This window comes from Heterodontus francisci, chromosome 12, assembly GCF_036365525.1.
Source record: "Heterodontus francisci isolate sHetFra1 chromosome 12, sHetFra1.hap1, whole genome shotgun sequence".
In the NCBI taxonomy this organism is placed as follows: domain Eukaryota; kingdom Metazoa; phylum Chordata; class Chondrichthyes; order Heterodontiformes; family Heterodontidae; genus Heterodontus; species Heterodontus francisci.
Genome location: NC_090382.1, coordinates 35,057,409 through 35,080,132, shown reverse-complemented (window position 1 = coordinate 35,080,132; position 22,724 = coordinate 35,057,409). Strand labels below are relative to the sequence as shown.

At 39.9% G+C, this 22,724-nt stretch overlaps 1 protein-coding gene across 1 annotated transcript in view; it reads right to left on the bottom strand.

The window, feature by feature from the left end:
• Positions 1 to 22,724, bottom strand: part of kdm3b (lysine (K)-specific demethylase 3B) — a 162,219-nt gene that overhangs the window by 5,098 nt on the left and 134,397 nt on the right. The window contains exons 16-24 of the mRNA XM_068043302.1: positions 21,757 to 22,087; positions 18,661 to 18,920; positions 17,631 to 17,900; positions 16,412 to 16,583; positions 14,719 to 14,809; positions 14,501 to 14,631; positions 12,915 to 13,034; positions 8,751 to 8,774; positions 4,662 to 4,801 (exon numbers count right to left, since the gene is read on the bottom strand). Coding sequence (XP_067899403.1) covers positions 4,662 to 4,801; positions 8,751 to 8,774; positions 12,915 to 13,034; positions 14,501 to 14,631; positions 14,719 to 14,809; positions 16,412 to 16,583; positions 17,631 to 17,900; positions 18,661 to 18,920; positions 21,757 to 22,087 — 1,539 coding nt within the window. The remainder of the gene's footprint in view (positions 1 to 4,661; positions 4,802 to 8,750; positions 8,775 to 12,914; positions 13,035 to 14,500; positions 14,632 to 14,718; positions 14,810 to 16,411; positions 16,584 to 17,630; positions 17,901 to 18,660; positions 18,921 to 21,756; positions 22,088 to 22,724) is intronic.

Sequence of the window (22,724 nt, the reverse complement as noted above, 5' to 3'; positions counted from 1 at the left end):
TACGAACATATGAATTAGGAACAGGAGTAAGCCACTCAACCCCTTGAGCCTACTCCGCCATTCAATAAGTTCATGGCTGAAGTGAGTACTCCACATTTCCACCTACCCCCGATAACCTTCCAAGAATCTATCTACCTCTGCCTTAAAAATATTCAAAGACTCTGCTTCCACTGGCTGCTAGAACATGAATCATGATAGATCTTGAGCTGGTGGGCCAATAGAAACGTCATACCAAAAAGGCATTCTGTTTAAAATGAGCAATGTAGAATAAAGGCCTACTACCCGACCCGAAGGGACCTGACATGTGTTGGCTTCGGGTCGCTCTCCCGGGTCCGGCTTTCTGGCTCGGGTCAAGTCCGGGTCAGACACAATCCCATAGTATTACCTTTTGCTCTGCTGGGAAGTTGAGTTTAGTAAGTGTCAAAAGTTGAAAAGTCTGCCTGAGCTGGGAGTCCGAGACGTCAAGGAGGGAGACTGTGAGTCTGTGCAGTGAGCGACTCTTTTGTTGCTCATCTGCACAAATTGAAAAACGGATTCGGAATTAGAAGGTAGATAAAGTGAACATTCCGATGGTCGGGTCGGGCTCGGGTGCGGGAAAAAATGGAAGGACTCGGGCCGGGTCGGGCTCGGGTCCGACGTGGTTCTGTCAGGTTCGGGTTGGGTTTTTTTCTCCTGACCTGAGCAGGCCTTTAATGTAGAACATGAAAAGGTCAGACATGAAAATCATGCCAAACTTTAGAATGCCTTTTGGCAGCTGTGGGTGAACGAGGAAAAAACGTTTTCCTAAAGGGAGTCAAAGGTTTACAATTTCCAAGTTAGCTTGGAGCAGCTACAATGCTGCAGAATGAGTGCACCTCCAACAACACTCAAGAAGCTCCACACTATCTAAGACAAAGCAGTCTGCTTGTTTGGCATCCCATCCACCACGCTGAAGGTAGCAATCTCTGGATTATTCCCATTGCCACACGCTAGCGAGAGTAGAAATAGGAAAATAAGGAGGATCAATGTGTGGCTTGAAGCATGGTGCAGGTGGAAGGGCTTCAGATTCTTGGGGCATTGGGATCAGTTCTGGGGAAGAAGGCACCTATTCAAACGGGACAGGTTGCATCGCAACAGAACTGGGACCAATGCCCTCTCAGGGAGGTTCGCTAGTGCGGTTGGGAAGATTTAAATTAAATTGGTAGGGGGATGGGCAGCAACATATAGAAGTAGTAAAGAGGAATAAGGTGCATAATGTGAAAGTGTTGGGCAGTACTAGAGAAGGTAGTAGTTCCATATTAGATAGTAGACTGATAAGGGCTACAAGAAATGCAAAGACTGAACAGGAATGAAAGTATGTAAAATGCATAAAGTATGATGAATAAGGTTGGCGAGCTACAAGCACAAATAGTATGGGAATATGATACAGAGGCAATAACAAATGTGGCTAAAAGTGCTGAGGACTAGCGCTTAATATACAAGGATATAAAGTGTTCAGATAAAATAGAGAAGGAAAAAAGGGAGGTGGGGTGGCAGTACTGATTAGGGAAGACATTGTAGTGTTGCAAAGAAAGGATTCTTCTTGAGGTGGCAAGGACAGAATCCATTTGGTTAGAGTTGAGAAGCAAAAAGTGTATGCTCATGCTACTACGGGTATTCTATAGGACTCCAAATAGCGAGAGAGGGGGGAGCAAATCCGCAGAGAAATCACAGCTATGTGCAAGAACTATAAAGTGGTGATACTGGGGGACTTTAATTACCCAAATATCCACTGGGATAATTTTAGAATAAAGGGAAAGCAAGGGGAGGAATTATGTTCAGGAGAACTTCCTTGATCAGTAGGCCCAATGAGAAAGGCGGCATTGCTGGATCTGGTGCTGGGAAATGAGCTGGACCAAGTGTTTGTGGGGAAGCACTTGGGTAGAGTGATCATAGTATCATAAGATTTAGACTCGTAATACAGAAAAGCAAGTAACAATATAAGGTAGTATGGCTAGATTGAAAGAGGGCTGATTTCAATGCGATGAGAAGGAATCAAGCAGGATAAAATGGGACCAAAGACTTGTAGGAAAATCTGTAATGAAACAATGCATTATCTTAAAGGAAGAGATGCTTCAGGTACAGGCTAGGTACATTCCAACAAGGGCGAAAGGTAGGGGAACCAAAATCAGGGCTCATTGGATGACCACGAGATAGAAATTATGATGAAACAAAAAAAAGGTGCATGATGCAGGTCAGGTGAATTCTTCAACTGAGAACTAGCCCAAATATTATAAGTTGAGAGGGTAGGTGAAGAGGAAAATAAGACTGGCAAAGAGAGAATGTGAGAATAGAATGGCAGTCAACATAAAAGGGAATCCAAAAATCTTCTAACGGCATGTAAATAGTAAGCAGGTAGTAAGAGATGGAGAGGGGCCTCTTAGGGACAAAGAGGGTAACATATGTTTAGAGGCATAGGATAAGGCTGGAATACTTAATGAGTACTTTGTACTAAGGAAGAGGAATCTGAAAGAATAATCGGTAAAAGCAGACTACAGGCAATGGATAGGGTAAACACTGAGGGAGGAGGTGTGGAAAGGCTGGTTATGCTTAGGTAGATAAGTTACCTGGTCTAGATGGCTTACATCCTGTTGCTAAAGGAAGTGGGGGTGGAGATCGCAGAAGGACTTGCCATTATCTTCTAATATTCCCTAGATATGGGGGAGGTGCCAGAGGATTGGAGAGTGGCAAATGTGATACCTTTATTCAAGAAAGGATGTAAGGACAGTCCTAGCAACTACAGGCCAGTTAGTTTATCAGTAAGGTTCTAGAAACAATAATCAGGGCAAAAAAAAATCAACAGGTACTTGGAGAGGTTTGAGTTAATTAAGGATAGTCAGCATGGATTTGTAAAAGGCAGATCATGTTTGACTAATGTTATTGAATTTTTTGATGAAGTAACAGAGAGGGGAATGATGAAGGGAATGCGATGGATGTTGTCTATATGAATTACCACATAAAAGGCAGGTTAACAAAATTGAGGCTCATGGAATAGAAAGGTCAGCGGTCAATTGGATAAAAAGTTGGCTGAGGGACAGAAAATAGCGACTCATGATAAATGGTTGTTTTTCAGACTGGAGAATGGTAGACAGTGGTGTTCCCCAAGGGTCACTGCTGGGACAACTGCATTTTTTTGGTATATATAAATGACTTGGATCTTGGAATACAGAGTAGAATTTCAAAATTTGCCCATGATACCAAACTTGGAGGAGTGGCAAACAGTGAGGATGATATGAACCGCCTGCAAAAGGACATAGATAGGCTAGCAGAACGAGCAGACAAATGGCAGATGGAATTTAACACAGACAAGTGCGAGGTGATACATTTTGACAGAAGGCACAGACTTAATGGCGCAGTTCTGAAGAGTGTGCATCAATCTTTGAGAGTGGTTAGCAAAATGTATGGGATCATGGGCTTCATAAATAGAGGCATTGAGTACAAAAGCAGGGAAGTTATTCTGAACCTTTATAAACATAAGAACTAGGAGCAATAGGCAATTCAGCCCCTGGAGCCTGCTCCGCCATTCAATACGATCATGGCTGATCTCATCTCAGCCTCAACTCCACTTTCCTGCCCGTTCTCCATAACCCTTCAACCCATTATTCATTAAAAATCTGTCTATCTCCTCAAATTTACTCAATGTCCCAGAATCCACCGCACTCTGGGGTAGTGAATTCCACAGACTGGAATTCCATAAAGCTCTGGTTAGGCCCCAACTAGAGTATTGCGTCCAGTTCTGGTCATTATACTTAAGGAAGGATGTGAGGCTCGAGAGGATGCAGAGGACATTTACCAGAATGGCTCCAGGGATGGGGGATTTTAGTTACAAGGTTAGGTTGGATAAACTGGGATTGTTCTCCCTGGAGCAAAAGAGATTGAGGGGAGATTTGATAGAAGTGTACAAGATTATCATAGGCTTGGATAAGTTAGACAAGGAGAAACTGTTCCAATTAACTGATGGTACAAGGGACTAGGGAACACAGTTTGAAGGTTTTGGGAAAGAAATGCAGGGGGAAAATGCAGAAGAATTTTATTTTTAAAAACACGGTGAGTTGTAATGACCTGGAACTCGCCACTCAAGAGTGGTGAAAGTGCAGACAAGTGATTTCAAAAGGAAATTCGATGGGCATTTGAAGGAAATAAACTTGCAGGGCTACGGGAGTCGAGTAGGGAATGCATGGACTCGATGGGCTGAATGACCTCCATGCCGTAAATGACTATGACCTTTAAGACTTATTCCCTCCACCACAAGCACACAAGTCTGCAGCGTATACCATCTACAAGATGCACTGCAGCAATTCACCAAAGAGCGTTTGACAGCACCTTCCAAACCTGCGACCTACCACCAAGAACAAAGGCAGCAGGTGAATGCGAAAATCACCACCTGCAAGCTCCTCTCCAAGTCACATACCACCCGAACACTGCTGCTCCTTCACCATCGCTGAGTCAGAACCCTGGAACTCCTCGCCTAACTGCACTGTGGGTGTAGTACTTCAAAAGCTGGTAGTTCACCACCACTTTCTCAAGAGCCATAAATGCTGGCCTTGTCAGCAATGGCCACATCCCACGAACGAATAATCAAAAATCTCAACATAATACTTTTGGCAACAGGTATTCACACTTAAATTCAATCTGTAGCTTACCTTTCTCAGCAGCTCTCTGATCTTCTCAGCATCTTTTGCTGCATAGATGTGCCAGAGTGCACCTGCCTTCTCTTTGCTTTTGTGGATTCTTTTCTTCGTCACCTCATCCACATCACCTTCTTCGATCGTCTTCATTACCTCTGATCATATACAACACAACAATGCAGGATATATGAAAAACAACTTGGATTTATATTGCACATTTAGCAGAATAATATTGCAAGGCAATTCACAGGGGCGTAATTAGAAATAAATGAATGCTGAGTCAAAGAACAAGATTTTAGGAAAGGCGACCAAAAGATTAGTTGAAAGAGGTGTTAAGAATGGCCAAAAAGGTGAAGAGGGAAATAAAGAGGGAATTGCACATTGTGGAGCCTAGGCAGCTGAAATAACAGCAACCAACAGTGGGAAGAGAGGCTGTACAACTAGAAGAGACTGCAGAGATAGGGAATGGCGATGAAAAGGTTTAAACACAGTGATAGGAATTTTAATTGGAAGTCTTAGGAGGCTGGAAGCCAATCTAGAACAACAAGGACAGGGGTGATGGACAACGTTCCCTCTAATTTTTTTTTTTTTTTTTTTTTTTTTTTTTTGAGTGCGCAGCCCCTTCAGATAATTTTCTGTGGTCTGTGCGGGGACTTTCAGGTTGCTGCGCAATTGCGTAGCTTAGAGGGAACACTGGTGATGGGTGAGCAGGACATGCTGCAGGATAGAATACAGGCAGCTGACTCTTGGATGAGCACAAATTTAGAGAGAGGAGGAATGGGAGGCAAGCAAGGAGAGCACTGGAATGGTCAAAGCTGAAGGTAACAAAGGCATGTAAAAGAGTTTAAACAGATGAATCAAGGTGGGTGATGTTTCAGAGGTAGTAGCAGACAGTCTTTTTGAGGACGATATGGGGTTGGAAGTTTAGTTCCCGGTCGAATAGAATGACAATAATGTAGCGAACATCCTGGTTCTGCCTGAGGGGGTGGCCAGGGATGGGGATGGAACTGATGGGAAGGACACAGAGTTTGTGCTGGGAGCTAAAGACAATCCCACCACAACCTTCTCAATGTTTCGAACTGAACTGCAGCTCAAAGATAGGCAGTGGAGGGGTTGAGACAGGAGGTGGAGAGGTATAAGGTCAGGTCACTGACCTGAAACGTTAACTCTGCTTCTCTCTCCACAGATGCTGCCAGACCTGCTGAGTATTTCCAACATTTCTTGTTTTTATTTCAGATTTCCAGCATCTGCAGTATTTTGCTTTTATATTATTATATTAATATAGGTGGAGAGGTATAGCTGGGTACAGTCAACATAGATGTAAAAGTAGACCCTGTGTTTGTGGATGATGTCGCCATGTGGCAGCATGTACATGAGGAACAGGAGGATGCCAAGGCTAGCTCTTTGGGCGATTCTAGAAGTAACAGTGTGAGGGCAGAAAAAGAAATCAGCGACAATGATGCTCTGGCTACACTGTATAGGAATGAGAGGAACAGTGAGGCCAGTTGCAGGACGATGTAATCAAACATGTTAAAGACTCTGGAAAGGAAACCTTTTCGGAATGATTCATTAAGGGAGTTGCAGGAAAGATGGACATTACTTAGGGTGACAACAGTCAAGGAACTGAGCGAGGAAAGGGAGATTTGAAATAGGTTGGTAAGTTGCAATGAGAGAGGGATTAAGGATGGGTTATTTGAGGTGGTGATAATGATGGAAGCTTTAAAAGGGAAGGAAATGATAGCTGAAGAAAGGAAACCATTTTCAATGTCAGCTAACATGGGGGCCAGGAAGGTAAGTTGAGTGGTTCACAGTTTAGTGGGAATGGTGTGGAGAAAGGTGTTTCTCACAGACAAAACGAGCTGAGAGAGGGCAAGAGGGAAGATGAGAAACCTGAGAAGGTTCTAAGATCTGAAATAAAAACAAGAAATGCTGGAACCACTCAGCAGGTCTGGCAGCATCTGTGAAAAGAGAAGCAGAGTTAACGTTTCGGGTCAGTGATGCTGCCAGACCTGCTGAGTGGTTCCAGCATTTCTTGTTTTTATTTCAGATTTCCAGCATCTGCAGTAATTTGCTTTTATTCCAAGATCTGAGCTAGGGCAACGAGGAACCTGGGGCGGGGGCTGGATTGGTGGGGAAGGAAAAACAGCAAAGGCAGCTGAACAGGTAGATTCAGTCTTAGTGACAATAAAGTCCATGAGTTCCTTGCACTTTGTTGGAGTTAAGGGTGAAGCGGAGAGGGGTTCAAGAAAACAATTAGCATTGGGGGAAAGAAGCTGGGGTTAACTTTACTCTTCAGGAAAATCTTGGATATAGAGTGTTTTGGCAGAGGAGAGGACCAAGAGGGCTCGATGCAATCTGGCCAGGATCTGGCAACTGTGTGCCAGATACACAAACATGAGAGTATAGAGGCCACAAGAGATGGCAAGGTCAAGCAGGCGGCCTTGAATAGGAGTAGGAAAATTTCTTTGGTTGGGGAGATTTTGCGAGAATGGGGGGCAGTGAATTCAGAGTTGGGCAAGGGAAGTTGAGAGGGGAGATTGAAATCAGAAAGAATGAGGAATTGCTCAGTGCATAAGCTGAGGGAGGAAAGGAGGGAAAATACTTTTTAATGGGTAGGGGAAAGAGATCAAAGAATGATTTAGTTGCAACAACCCCACCACCAAAGCGGTCTGAGTGAGGAAAGTGGCAAAAAATAGTTAGGAAGGGAGGCTTCAGTAAGGGGCAAGGCGTCACCACTACCTGTGTGTCAAGTTTTAGTCAAAGTTAAGATGTCAATGCAATCATCCACAATAGGGCTGTGGATGGCAAGGTCCTTGCTTGAAAGCAGACAGACATTCTGGGCCAAACTGCATCCTATTACTATTGCAACTTTACCTGATATTAGAAAATTAGTAGCAGTAAACTGGAAGTTTGGGGATATTTGGCAAAGAAGCAGGCCTGAATATTTGCATCAAGTCTTGCGATCTTGACATAATAGTACAACTGCTGCCACTTAGCTACATTGGTCAGCAACTGTAGATAGATCATGGACTGGACTCCCTGACAGTGAACTGTATGTTAATTAAAATCCAAGCTTAAGCCATAAAAACACAGCAACAAACTAAAATTGTTATGCTAACACAATATAAATAAAATATTACAAATGGTTAAGCAATGAGAGAAGCAAACTCGAAGTTCCAAGAATTGGTTTTATGTCGGATTCCCAGTATTTATTTTAATTAGTCCAGACTCATTGCTGTTCTATACAATTTTGTGCACTCAATATAGTGACAAAGCTTGACACAACTGCTAAATTGTTTGTATTGAATAAAAATCAGGAATTAGAGTGTGATGGAAAGAGTTATTGATTATAGACAGTTACTAAAAGCCTTTATCTGCATCAGTTATTCACCTGACATACATTATAAAACAAAAACAGAAATTCAAATAATTTGAGACCTAGGGAACAGCAGAGAGAGAACCTTGCCCTCTGCCTCATTTGGCAACTACCAGGTTCTCTGACCAAGTAGACGCAAATTTACTGTTGTACAAGCCTCAATGAATTCACAATTCAGTCAGCGTCTGCCCAGGTTTTTGAGAATCAAATGGATGAATGGAAAAAGGTGTTAAAGCTTTGAGAAATACTGACCGAGATTAGCCATTGTTAATAGAGAAATGTTAGGTGCAGATATAAAGCATGCGTAATATTGTAGAGAAGTGTGATAAAATACTGCTTGTACCAATATAAGGATGTAGAGAATTTATCCAAGATATAAAGTTAAGCCTTTCAGAATGTCTTGACAAAGACCATTATAACTCTAAGTCCAATTAGAAATTATGGATGATCAGCAACAAAGATAGAGTTGCAACAAAGGGAACATTGAACTCACAAGTAGACAGCCTACCTGCTGCATGCCCAAAGCACAGGGAAATTTCAACAAATATATAAAACTATCTGTTTATGCGGATGCAGAGATTGTTATATTCCCACAGTAATAAAAGCATTTGTAGTCTACTTCAGAAATGTGCCACCACCGCCTGATCTTATGATTAATGGAGGAAAGAAACGAGAAAATCTATTGCAATGTACTATATGCCTCAAAAACTGAATGAAAATGCACAGACCTGTTACTCCACTGTTGTCTGTATCTGTGAAGGAGAAAATTCATCATGTAACTAAAACAATTAATTCAATTATCTAGAGTGACCCAACCCCTCCAAAAAAATTAAAGCTCTATACTTGATTTAAGCTTGGCTATTAAGAGCTTCCCACCTAGTTCACTTGACTGAAGATCATTCCAGTAAGTACTTTAGGGTCCTTAGTAAAGACTGCCAATCCCTCCCCTCCTGAAGATGCTGCCATCTTGCTGGAGCACAATGGCACAGTTCCACAGACACCAGTTGGTACCCCATCAAGTGGTGATTATTTTTGCATTATCCTTGAGGGTGAGCATCAGCAAGTTACACAGCCACACAGTCAAGAATACCCATCCTGCCCTGTCTGGGGTTTCTACAATTTATCAAAAATTAACAGTTTCTTAATAATAAATCTGCAATTCAAATATTCTATTTCTCTCAGATGAATAAGTGCAATACAGAAGTAAAAAAATTCCACAAACTTTTCTTTCTCCCTAACTTAATTGACAGCTCACAATAATGATGGATTAAAACAAACAAAATTCTACAACCAAGTAAATCAGGGCCACTGATTTACAGTACAATTTAAATATTAATTGGAAATTTAGAATTTTTATTGGTATTTTGGGGATTGAATTCTGTAATTCCAAGCATTTTTCAGTAAAAAGCATAAGTCAGTGGCCTTGAACATGACAATGAAAATGATGAGAAAACTGGACTTTTTCAAAACTACATCACTGCACAGTGAATTGCAACAATATCCTCCAACTGGCATGATTTCTAACAAATATTTTCAACAGATGTTCAGATTCTGGACTAGTGCAATTGTAGGATTTGCTTTTCACTAAGATGCAATTCTGAAGTTGCAGTGAGGTGGCACTGGAGAACATGCTTCTGATGAGGGGTGGTGGCACAAAATGAGTCTTCATCTCTGTGATTTAAAAAAAAGTGCAATTCTCTGTATCCCCAATTTTTAGTTCAGGATCCTAAATACCAAATATCTCAGAAATGCTCAGCCTCGATGGGTGACACCAACGCAAACTCTATTGACTGACCAAACTTGCCTGATAGTTGCATTCTGGGAAGTTTCTGGCACAAATATGTTGCCATGAGATTAGGCAACTTTATATTAGATTTTATAATCAAGTCTACGCATTCCAAACATGTTGAATTATTCTGTTTACTTCCAGTTAGTTAATCTGATTTTCATAGGTTCTGGGCATAAGTATCAGACAGCAATTACTGATTACAACATGAAAATATGCTTCAAATCATTCCACAGCCTAGTTTAGGGATAACTGACAATAATTAGCTGCATAACTAAATTAGATCAAAACCTGCACAAGTTAGCCCTTTAATCCCATTATACCTTGTCATAGCATTTAATAAATCACTTTCTCATGTTTTTATTTTAAGTATCAAAATATTCTGAATTTTTAAACAGCTCCAATAAAGATCACTTCTCCAACAATGACCTGTGTAGGCCTCCTTCCCCTTCGCTCCTCACACCATGTCCATATTTAAGGGGACCAGGAGTAATGTGTTCCATACAATAACTTGGACATATACACATATTTAATTTATATATACATAAAAATAATACATACACATGTGTGTGTTATATCACCTTTAATCAGCAAGACATCCCAAGGCGCATTTCACAGGAGCAAAAATTGACACCAAACCATGGAAGGAGATTTTATGACAAAATGGTTAAAGAGGCAGGTTTCAGGGAGCGTCTTAAAGGAGAGAGAGGTAGGAAGATGGGGAGATTTAGGGAGGGAATTCTAAAGCTTACGACTTTGCAAACTGTAGGCATGGCTGTCAGTGAAAATTAGGGATGTGCAAAAGGTTAGAATTGGAGGAATGTACAGATCTTTGAGGGTTGTAGGGCTGGAGGTTAGAGACTTAGGGAGGGATGAGTCAAGGGAAGGATATAGAAACAAGGATGTGAATTTTAAAATTAAGGCTTTGGTAGACCGCAAGCCAGCTAGATCAGCAAATACGGGAGTGATGGGTGAACAGGACTTGGTGTGAGTTACAGTATGGACAGCAGAGCTTTGGATGAACTCAAGTTTATGTAGGGTAGAATATGGGAGCCTGGCCAGGACAGCATTTGAATAGTCAAAATTAGAGGTAACAATGGCACAGATGAAGGTTTCAGCAGATGAGATGAGGTGGGGCAGAGTCAGGCAACGTTACAAAGATGGAAGTAGGCGATCTTAGTGATGACATGGATACATGGTTGGAAGCTTAACTCGGAGTCAAACAGGATACCAAGGTTTCAAACAGTCTGCTTCAGACAGTTGCCAGGGAGGGACGGATGAAGTCGATGACTAGGGCACGAAGTTTATGGCGAGCATCGGAGACAATGGCTTAAGTCTTCCCAATATTTAATTGGAGGAAATGCAGGCATGCATTCAATAATACTCGACTATACAGAGGGCTCGATTTTGCAGTCAGTGGCAAAGGATTAGGAAGTAAGTCTCATTGAGAGATCTAGTGATCTCTCTGGTGAGAATGTCAGCTATCGCCGTGCAGTGGTACGACAATCAATGGCAGCATTCTTTATTGGACATTCATAGCGTGGAACTGGAATGTTATCATCAGTGCGTCCAAGCAGCCAGTCACATTAAAGGATTTTCACTGACCCCCAAACAGGAAACCAAAAGCATTAAAATGAAAACACTTAGTTTTTTTTCACAAAGAGCAAATTAAAGAAAATCTGCTAATTAATCATTTAACAGCACTCCAAAATCATAAAATTATTTTTTTCAGGGTCAGTTTTGTTGCTCGTCAAGTTTTCTTAATCATATCAGCAGCATGCTGTATAGACAGAGCTAAGCAACCCCACAACTAACTGATCACATCAAAGCTTTACAGTCCTGCCACAGTCAAGAATAGTGACAAACAACTAAAAAACTAACCGGAAGAGGCGGCTCCAAAGACATCCCCATCCTGAATGATGGGGGAGCCCAGCACGTCAGTGCAAAGACAAGACTGAAGCATTTGCAATTACCTCCAGCCAGAAGTGCTGAGTGGATGATCCATCTTGACCTCAAGAGGTCCCAGCATCACAGATGCCAGTTTTCAGCCAATTCCATTCACTCCATGCTGCCAGTTTGCTGTCAACCCCCCACTCCCAACCCACCCCCTGCAAAATCCAGCCCAATGAGTTTAATTAAGAGATGCTGAAGGTGCAGAATAATGGCACTTGGCTTTTGGTGTTTGAGAGGTACATTGACTGTTCTAGTAGTTGTTCAATTTATTAAATCAGTTTACACTCCAGCTTTTAAAAAATAAAACTCAACATGAATGGAAAATTACTTCACATGTAATTATGACAAATACAAAAACATTTTAAGATGGTGCTGAGTTAAATACCAGGGGATACAAGTTAGAAATTACCAACTTCTGACTTAAGGAAATTTTTTAAGCATGGCATAGGATATTATATTTGTGCAATAAGTTATCAAAGGCGGCCAGAGAAGGGAATAATATGAATGGATCCTAGAAGCAACTGTACAGGTTCCTGATGGACAGAAGGGATGAAAGCTATGGTGAGAAAGCTGGTAGATGGGGACTGAGAAAGGAACAGGTTTGTTGGGCCTAATGGCCATCACCTGCTCCTAAAGCTTCCTCTGTTCCAAACACAACAATCTTGCAAAACCTTGTTTCTGTCAATAGGAGTCCTCAAAATTCAGTGTCAGAAATTAATACAACATTTTAAATTTACAATAAATCCTATGGTTCCTGAATTCACACAATTTGATATCAAGCTTGTATCAGAGAACAGTGTTCTAATGTTTTAAATCCACCATTATTCATCGTCCTTTCACTTTTATGAGACCTACTTTTCATCCTTACTGAGAGGGGATACTGCACAGGTGACAGAGAGCTTTCCATATATACAAGAAAGCCCACAGTTTGCAAGTATGCTTCTCATCTTCCACAAATAAAGGAACTCAAATTCACCACTGAAGTCATAATGTACTGTTAATTCTAAGAGACAACAGCAGTTACACAGGTTCTATGTGTCTTCATAAAATGCTGCATAATTTAAGGCATTGGTTTGAATGTATAAAGCAACCATCACAACATCATCAGAATAAGTTATCTACCACTGAAAACTAAGCTGCTAAATGTACTTACCCTCTTCATGGTTATTCTCTCCTAACGGTATACCAACATAAACCATCACATTAACTGCATCAGACACATCCAGATGGAGGTTTGTTGTTCCAACTTTTCGATCTTCTGTTGTTATTAACCCTAAAGAAAAGGCAGCACACTCACTTATTCTTAGTTCAATTCTAGTGCCACATACAAGTGACAAGATTCATTAGCCCAAAGACCAAAGAGGCAGTAAATATCTTTGCAAGGAGTTTTAAAAAATGGTGCTCCAAAGGTTTAATTTTCTTCAAATTACTTGTCATAACCAAGGTAACTATTTGTTAATCTAATTTAATAGAAATGTGGAAACTTTGAGAGAAGGAAAACTGAACAAAGGTGTTGAGTAAGCAGAAAAATCTCTGACTCCCAGGTCTATCTCCCCACCTCTTTCCGCCCTCAATGATGCTGGAAGGTGTTTAAAAGTAGTCACAGTGACTTCTTGGGATGATTTTTTGTGGAAAAGTATCTAGTTTTTCCATGATTAAAGATTAGAGACTTGCCTTTTATTAGTATGATTTGCAATGTTCTATCCTGTACCACAGTAACTATTTTGTATTTATAGTACATTCACTGGCATCTTTGAAATCTAGTAACCTAGAATTATTTCAAATGGACAAAGTACCCCAGTTAAAAGATTCAAAGGAGAAAAGATGGTCATGGAAGATAAAAGAGAGCAGAACGACAAACAGATCTGTACTTATGGCAAACTCAAACAGCTTCCCATCAGCTTTTAAGCAGTGGATTCAGGTAGAGATCTCTACTTATTAAATTCAGGGCACCATTACCTAAAGAGTTTACTTTTAAAAAATGTTTTTGCAGTTCTGCACCATAATCTAGACAGAAAAGATATGATGTTCATCAAGCAAAGGATAAGTGTCAATAGATTCATTTCACTGATAAGAATGTTGGAGATTTACATAAGTGAAAAACTAAGTTCATCAGATTCCCTGTACAACTTTAAAAGCAGTGTTAATTGCTTTGGTTGTCATGTTTTTATATCAGCCTATGTTGGATTTCCAGTTACACTTGAAATCCTCTAATAACCCTCACAGGAGAGGGACTAGTAGGTTGTGGGGTTTACCTTGCCAGAGACAATGGGCATACAAGTTCTGGCATGTTGGATGTTAATATTCGCGTACCTTTTCATCTTAACTAGCCAATACTTTGTGCCCATCATTTGCATCTGAATGAATCACTATCTGCCTTGACTCACGGGAATAGCAGAGACTGCTCTGCCAAAGTTTGAAAATTAATTAAAATAGCCACAAAATACTGTACTATACTCGCAATACAATACCTATGAGGTAAATATTACTCTAATATACTGTGCAGGTATGTTCTGCCTGGATTTAATGTATATGCAATAGAAAGATTAGGCTAGGATTTAGGATTTTACACAATAGGAATAGAAGAATTCTGCTGGTATACTGAAATTCCAGGCTTGGATTGTAATCTGTAATCATCCACAATAAAGCGTACGTAAAATTTTAAACTTAAGTTTGTGGAAGGACAGGAATTAAAATGCTAAACAGACAGAACCTTTTAATATAATTTGTGATACTCACCATAGGCATTGTACATCTTTGGTCCAAGGTCAGGCCGCACAAAATAGTTTGGGAGCCTCGAAGCCAGGTTTAACCTTCCATCTCGCTTTGTGTATTCAGGTAGAGGGAGGTTATTCATCAAGTCATCAAACCTGCAAAACAAGAAATGAGAGGGTAACTTTTTGCATCTGTGATATACAGAGCCTGAAGATGTCCACATGAACTGCAAATTTTATTACCTGGTTGGCATCATGTCCCTAAAATCTTCACCCGGAGGCCAGTCTTTGAGTTTCAGAACCATTGGCTGCCCTCCATCAGACTTCAAACGTTCTGTCACACAAAAACATAATTCAAATTAGACTCCAAGAATTTTGAATAAGTAGTCATGGCTTGATTAAAATTTTTATCTGTATGGAACAGTTTAAGTAACTACTATAGGTATGATCTTCCTCATTCATGACGACAGCTCAATTTCAACACACAAGTTATTATGCCATTATCCATAGTAGGATAGGGGAAACTATTCAGTCATGATCCCATCATGGAATTAACAGTATAGATATGCAATCTTAGCACATTCTAAGACGAGACAGACCAATTAAATGGAAAAGCACAAAGTATTACTCTATTGTATTTCCTTGGCAAAATAGGTATTATAAGAGGATATGTAACTTTAATTGTAATGAATATTCCTAATTTAAAGCCTGAGACTGGTCAGATTCATGCGAACATATAGCATTCCGACTAGAAGCCACCAGCTTTAGTGACAGTTGAGTAAGTTATTGCACAGAATAATTATCTAATTAGAGTAGCCCCCAAGCCCCTTTCATGATACTAGTGTTAAAGGCAGTATCGTTAAAAGTGCACAATATATCACTAGGTACACTAACTATGGTCACAGATTAAATTTAGTATCTTAATCCTGCTGAATATGGCACTATAAAATGAAATCATCTAACAACTGATTGGGGTTTTCAAATAACAACAAGGCTCTTATAATGAATATTGACATCTAAAATATGTATAATCATGAAGTGTGTATGCTTGGCAAGCTATTTGGTAACATACTGATCAGATATCTTGAATAGGATATTTTTCTTTTAATGAAGAAAAGGTGAAAGGTGTGGACAATGATCAATGGACAGGATTTAAATTTTTTCCGTTGTGCCTATTATTAAAGTTGCTTCATTCATCGCTGTACCTTCCTGCAAGCGGTTCGGAGGTTTCTGGCGAACAATTGCTGAGGCTGAGGGTCTCCGAGATATTAATTATAGTGCCATGTCTGGGGCAAGGCTCTTTAGGGTCTTCATGGTCAGGGCCACTAACATACGGAAGGAATCCTACCATCTCATAAAATGTGTCCAACAAACAGCACAGGACTTTCCAATTGACTCTAAACATCTGCTCACATGCTAGGATAAGGAAAACAGTTTCCATCAGAGTTAGTTGCAGCAGCTTAACACTAACTTCTGAATGATGTCAGTCTTTTGAGTTAACTCCTCAGGCATTGAGCTCATACTATTGGAAAGCTGGCTGAATCATCACTCCTCAATTTAGAGTGAAGACTAGGCTCTGAAAAGTGCTTTTTAAAAACATCCCAAAATAATCCTCCACAAGCTGATGCTGAAATGCAAATTTCAAACATTCATCCTTTGCTGAGAACGGTTTTTAATAAAATCTAAACAGTGTGGTTATCAGCAAAGCCACTGGTTTACCGTGACTGCACAAGTCAAATTAGTTGATTATAAATTCTGGGATTTTTGCTAGCACTATGGAGATTACATTTATTGATTCTATTCATTATCCATGAAAACAGAAAACTAGTTGTCTTGATTATCAGTTAAATACAATACTGTTTCACTGTTGGTTTTTAAAAAGGGACTTGAAATTACAATATTTATTATGCTTTGGGAAAACAATCTTTGTACTTACTTGCAATGACCTCAAAACCGTCCCAAAAGTCCCGGACTTTCACATCAGAGATGATGGCACAATTCCTACAGTTGACCAGATCAACCTCTTGGTCCCCAAACTCCCGACTGAAAGCTTCAGGTTTCCAGAGGGCTGAATTCAGCTTCTTATGGACACCAGACACCAACACCGGCTGAGACGAGCATTACATTAGCCATGAGAAAAAGGTCTACCAAGAATTCAAATCGCTCTAATTGAATCACATCCGTCTTAAACCAATGAGTATATCATGCAACTGAATTAAATAATTACTTATCAACAAGGTCAGCACCAAAAAAAAAAATCAGTCTAGTAAATGGAGCTTGCCCCATGATTAAACAAACAAAGAGACAGACACTTGGTGTAAGATCAGGAGGTTCCAAAAATTTTTACCAGCTTGACAGAATCAATACAGAATTTTTTTTAAGTAGTGCAAATTTGAGAGGCTACGTTCACAACTGACTGGGATGAAATAATCAGGAGTGCAAGGTGTTCTTAAAGGGAAAAGCATAAAGTGACTTTTCGCATACAGAAGAGGAACTACACTCTTTGAATACAGAGATTACAAGATGGAAAAGAATCCAACTTCATGTATTTAATCGCTACATAAAAATGGAATGCCATATAAGTGCAAAATCAGACAATGGAACTAAAACCTAAGGCCAGGTTGAAATAATAGTTATCATTCTGAGCTATCAGGTTAAGACAATAACTCTCAATAAAACCAAGTGAATTAATCCACATAGCTGCTTTAAATATTGAAATTTGAAAAGTTGAAACCGGACAACTTTGCAATTGCTGGATAGCAATTGGTAACATGAATAATTGAGAAGATTGATTAAGTTCTAAACTTAAAACTCATAGTCTTCCGGTAACATGCTGATGGAAGAACAGAGTCATGCTTCCAGATGAAATGATAATATGCAAGTGGGACAAAGTGACTAATAAAGCCTTAAAGTTTTAGATGGTTTGCCCATTGTAAGTGCAGAATGAGGATAAATGGAAGAATCCACTAAATGCTTTCAAATAATTGCTTTTATGGTTTATTCATGAGATAGTGGATGCTTTTCTACCTCCACCCCACCGTAAGTGATTCCAGTCTTCCCACTTCTACCAGTAACTAGCCAAACAGAAACTTATTGAAAGACTTGTGATTGCGCATCGATGATGTGGGATCACTCTCAGTGTCTACAATGTGTACCTGTCCCTGCTTCCAGCACTCCCTGAAGATCTTCCAGTTATTTTTGTTGCTAGGGTCTTGGAGGCAGAGCAGACGACCATCACAGAGCCAGCAGTGTTGTGTGTTTGGGTCCAGAACACTCATTTCCATTACACCCTGTTTCTTGGTCTCCTTCAATGCCTCTGCAGGATTCCCACTTCGCTTTGACGTGTCTGTAGACATTTTGTTCTCTACTACTGACGCAATTATGTGATCTAGAAAGTTTGGTAGGCCTCCCTTTCCCTTATCAGCCTGTTTTTAAAAATTGCAAAAAAAAACTAGGGTAAACAAATGATGGCTATTAATAAAGGAGTCACTTTAAATGATACAGCTGCTTTCTTTTGTAATATTTTGGACCACTAACTTATAACATATATAAACAGAGAAATGAAAAGGCTGTTGAGACCCCCTAGCATTTAGGTAATTTTTATTTCCCTTCAATTTTCATTTCCAAATCTCCCCACCATCCCTACTGAATAAGAAATCTGCTCATTCTTTCCTTAAATGCTTCTGTTGATATGTACTGAATGTGCAATTCATCTTAATTTCTTAGCTTGTATTTGTATATTCTCTGTTCAGCATAACTAATTTCTCCACTGTTCACTTCCTTATATAAAATGACTAGATCATGTTGTCTTAGTACTTTCATTTAGATGTGATATTTACCAGTTAGAAAACTCAGCAGCAGCCTGTTTCCTTTCTCTGAATCTTTACCTTTTGATAAGCATGGTGCACAAAACTAGACACGATAATCTCACCATTATTAAAACTGCAACAGACTTGTGCTGTATAGATCTACTTATATATCAACATTCTTTTTACTTCAGTCTGTTGTTGAAAATTATCAAGATGCTTAACATTCTTGATTTCCCACTCCAAAAGGAATTCTAAATATGCCAGTTGGAGGTCAGAGTGAGCTCCCTGCAGGTTTTGCTACAAACGCAATATCAAGGTGAAAAACTATATTTTTTTAGTATCCAGAATTTCAAACATTACACTTAGTCATACTTACCGTTGATACAGATGTGAAGACTGATGGAAACGGAAGGCTAGTCTCAGCAGCTCCCCGCTGTAATTTCCCTGGGGCAGAATTCAGCAGATCCCTAAGACTTGAGCCTTCTGTCTTGGTGGTTGAGGGGCCTCCAGACAAAAGGCTGCTGAACGGCTCTAAAATGGACGGAGGCTTGGACAAAGCATTGAATGAGTCCAGTGCTAAGGGAGGCCTGGAGTCTTGGCTTTGATTCAACACAGATCGCAAAGAAGAACTGCTTTCTGAGAAGGAAGGAAAAATAAAATGTTCAACTGATAAAATATAAATCGATGTGGATTAGAGAAGACAACAACCATGTCCTTTGTCTATTATTAATGTTGGCTAAGTTTGTAATTACTACAAATGAAAGCTTACATAAAGACCATTTGCAGGTGTCCTGAATCACAGCCATTGGCAGAGGTGTAAAAGTCTGGTTATCCAGTTGTGCACTTTCGACATGAAGCTTCACAAATTTGATCCAAAGATACATCAGGTCAGAAAGAGAGGTTTTATCACTGCTGCATCAAGCTGCTACAAGGTACAATATACCATGATCAACCATCCCCAACAATCAACCAATTAAATCTCTGTGAACCATGTTCATACTGCTAAATCTAGCTCCAGTATTTTGGCAACAGATTCTTACGCCTAGTTTTTGCAAGTCGACAAGTCTGCTACTGGAATATAGAGTCAGATTTGGCAGTGCAAACACTGGGAGCGCATTTGGGGATGCCAGTCTCCCACAGGAAATCACTGAAGGCATGGTCCCTTGAAAATGTTTTCAACATTGATAAAATCATGCACGTTCTTTTTTTTAATTAGTTCTCAGGATGTGTGTCGCTGGTTTTATTGTCTTTGAGCAGGTGTGGTGAGCACCTACAACTGAGTGGCTTGTTAGGCCATTTCAGAGGGCACATTGCTGTGGGTCTGGAATCACATGTAGGTTAGACTAGGTAAAGACAGCAGATTTCCTCCCCGGAAGGACATTAGTGAACCAGATGGGTTAAGTTGTTTCCTTCTAGGAGGAAGCATCAGTTCTTTCTCCCAGAGATAGCACATAATCATAATAAATACTTATTTAGAGCACGAGTCTTGATCTACAGCATTTTTAAAGCCCAAATTTGGCAGCAAGCACAAGCAAATTCTGCAGCAACAGAATGCAAATTCTGTGTCAGGTTCCCCAGTTGCTGCCACACATCACTAAGGTCTACACTTAATTATGCTGTTATCAAGTTTATAAATTAGAGGGCAGCACAATTTTAGGCATGATCTACATAGTACTAAGTGGTGCTACCTCAATGGAGTAACCATCTCTGAAAGACAGAGGAAGCTAACCCCATAAACTGGATTGTATCCCTTGTAGATAGAAAGTTTGATGGCTTATCGAATAAAAATGTTTAAAATGACAAAAGGGTTTGGTAGGGAAGATACAGAGAAACTATTCCCACCAGTGCAAAAATCAAGGGGACAAAATCGTAAAATTAACTAAGTCATTCAGAGGTGATATCAGGAGGCGTTTTTTCCCCCAAGAATGAGTGCGGAAATCTGGAACTCTCTCCGCCAAAGGCGAATGCTGGGTCAACTGATATTTTCAAGACTGAGATCAATACATGTTTTGTCAAGTTAGGTTATCAAAGGATATGGAGTAAAGACACGTAAATGGAGTTAAGGTACAGATCAGCCATGATTTTATCAAATGGTGGAACAAGCTTGAGGGACTGAATGGCTGATTCCTGTTCTTATGTTCCCATGTGAGCCGAATGAAGGACAAGGGCTCATCCCTTGGGACAAGATCTCATGTTGGGATGACAGTTAGCCACCATCAATAGTACTGATTCTTAAGAGCTTACTTCTGTAGTGCAATTTGTTTTACCGGACCAGTTCCCTTTTCTGATGCTAGTTTCAATGTATACTGGATGACAATTCCAAACAGTTTAAACATTGGGATGAAGAATGGATATCCACTTGCAGCAGCACTTATTTGAGGTTATCCGCTCCATCAAGCCAAAAATATTTTTGAGCAACAACTTCACAAAGCAACAAATGAAAGAAGTGGTTTTCAGCGGGAAACAACAGTCTAATTAAGGCAAAAAAACAACTGACATCTGAGGCTCAGGAGGACAAGACCATATGTTGAGGAGAATAACATATAGATGCATTTAAGGAAAAGCTCGACAGCACATAAGGGAGAAAGGAATATAGGTTTAATTGATCAGCGCCACCAAAAACAGCTTAACTGTTCATGTATGTCACCACAATTTCAGGGGCTTTGTTTTGTGCAAATTAACTGCTATATTTGTGGCAAGTGACTCCAGTTCAAAAATAATTAATTGGCCATGAACTGCTTTGGGATGTCTTGAGGATGCCAAAGATATTACATCAATTGTTTTTTTCTATTTGTTCTTTTCTTTTAAGGGATTTCCTCCAACTATAATCTAGGCTTAGATCCACATTATGTAGAAATGAAGTATATTTGGATCATAAATCTGATGGTTCTGATCTTTAAGTCACTGGTGTTATTACAGGAAAAGCACCAATGTTGTTCTATATATGGCATTAATAGCTTTTATGGTGGTTTTCTCCAGGTCTTATTGGTATTTTTCCATTCAGTAATTTCCTTCTTTCACTTTTACCATTTAATTTCTCTAAAAATTCTCCCTCTCCAGTTTTCTTCCAACTTCATCAGCATTACTAAACCCTCTTATGGTGTTGAATGTTTGCCATCTGGTGACAAGGAATGGGTACTACACCAGTGTAATTTTACAGTCCATTCGCATCATAAACGTGATCTAGATTTTGTATCCATGCATGTACATGATTATTAAATCACATTCCATTACAAATGATCCACCATGATGGCTGCAACACAATTACCAGCAAGTACAGAATTAAAAGAATATTTCTGCATGGTCAAAAATATAATTGCAAAACACTCTCCCCTCACCAGCACCCCACCCCAAAAAAGTGAGCAGCACAGCATCACATTCAATTACACAAGTCCAACAGTTTAACTATAAAGTGACAGAATGACATACTCAGGGAACAGACTGGACTACTAAAATATAAAAGGAAACTTACCTTTCTTCTCCTCCTTTGCTTTCTGTGTGGCTAGGTCAGCCAACCAGTGCAATGCAGATGTAGTGTCTGCTGAACTCAGTGTGCCATCTTTCAAGCTGGCTGTGGTGGATATCCCTTCGTTGTCACTTATAAAGCTCACATTATTGCTACTGCTTTCACCCAGGTTCATGGTATTGTCTTCACCAGCCTCACCACTGCTGCTGTCTGCTAGCTCTGGTTTCACTTCCACTAAACAGCCATCTGGTTGAGGTAACATCATGGAACCTCCACTGCTTGCTGACACTTCATTCATAGCTACTGCATTGGCAGGATTTGGAAGACTGCTTGAAAGCTTAAATAAAAGGCCAAAATTTCAAACACTAAACCATTCATTTACAAATTACAAAGCTGGTTTAAATGCATACAAGTTGCAACACAGAAACAGGCCATTCAGCCGAAAAAGTCTGTGTTGGCGTTTACCCTCCACATGAGCAAATAGTTCTAATCACATGTACGCACTCTATTGCCATATCCCTTCACCCACCTATCTAATCATCAATATTGACATAGTTTCTGCCTCATCAACAAAGTCTGTAAGTGAATTCCATAACCTCAAAGCACTTGAAGTATCTCCTGTTTCCTGCTCTAAATCTTGTATATTTAATCTTATGGCCCCTCATTCTTGAGCCCTGAGCTACTAAAAAGCATCTGCTTCAATCTAGCTTGTCACATGCTTTCAGAGTTTTAAATACTTCTATTATATCGTCCAGATATCTGCATTGTTGCCGTAAAACTCCCCTCAAAATTTTCTTTTCTTCATATCTGTAATTCTTCATACCAGACAGCAACCCCAAAATCTTGCCTATAGCGTGGAGCCCAAAACCCCACAGTACTCTGAGGTCTTATTAAAATTTTATATAGGCTTATCAATACCTCTTGGCTTTTAAATTCTATATCTGGAGATAAAACCTAGAACTCCAACAGCCTTT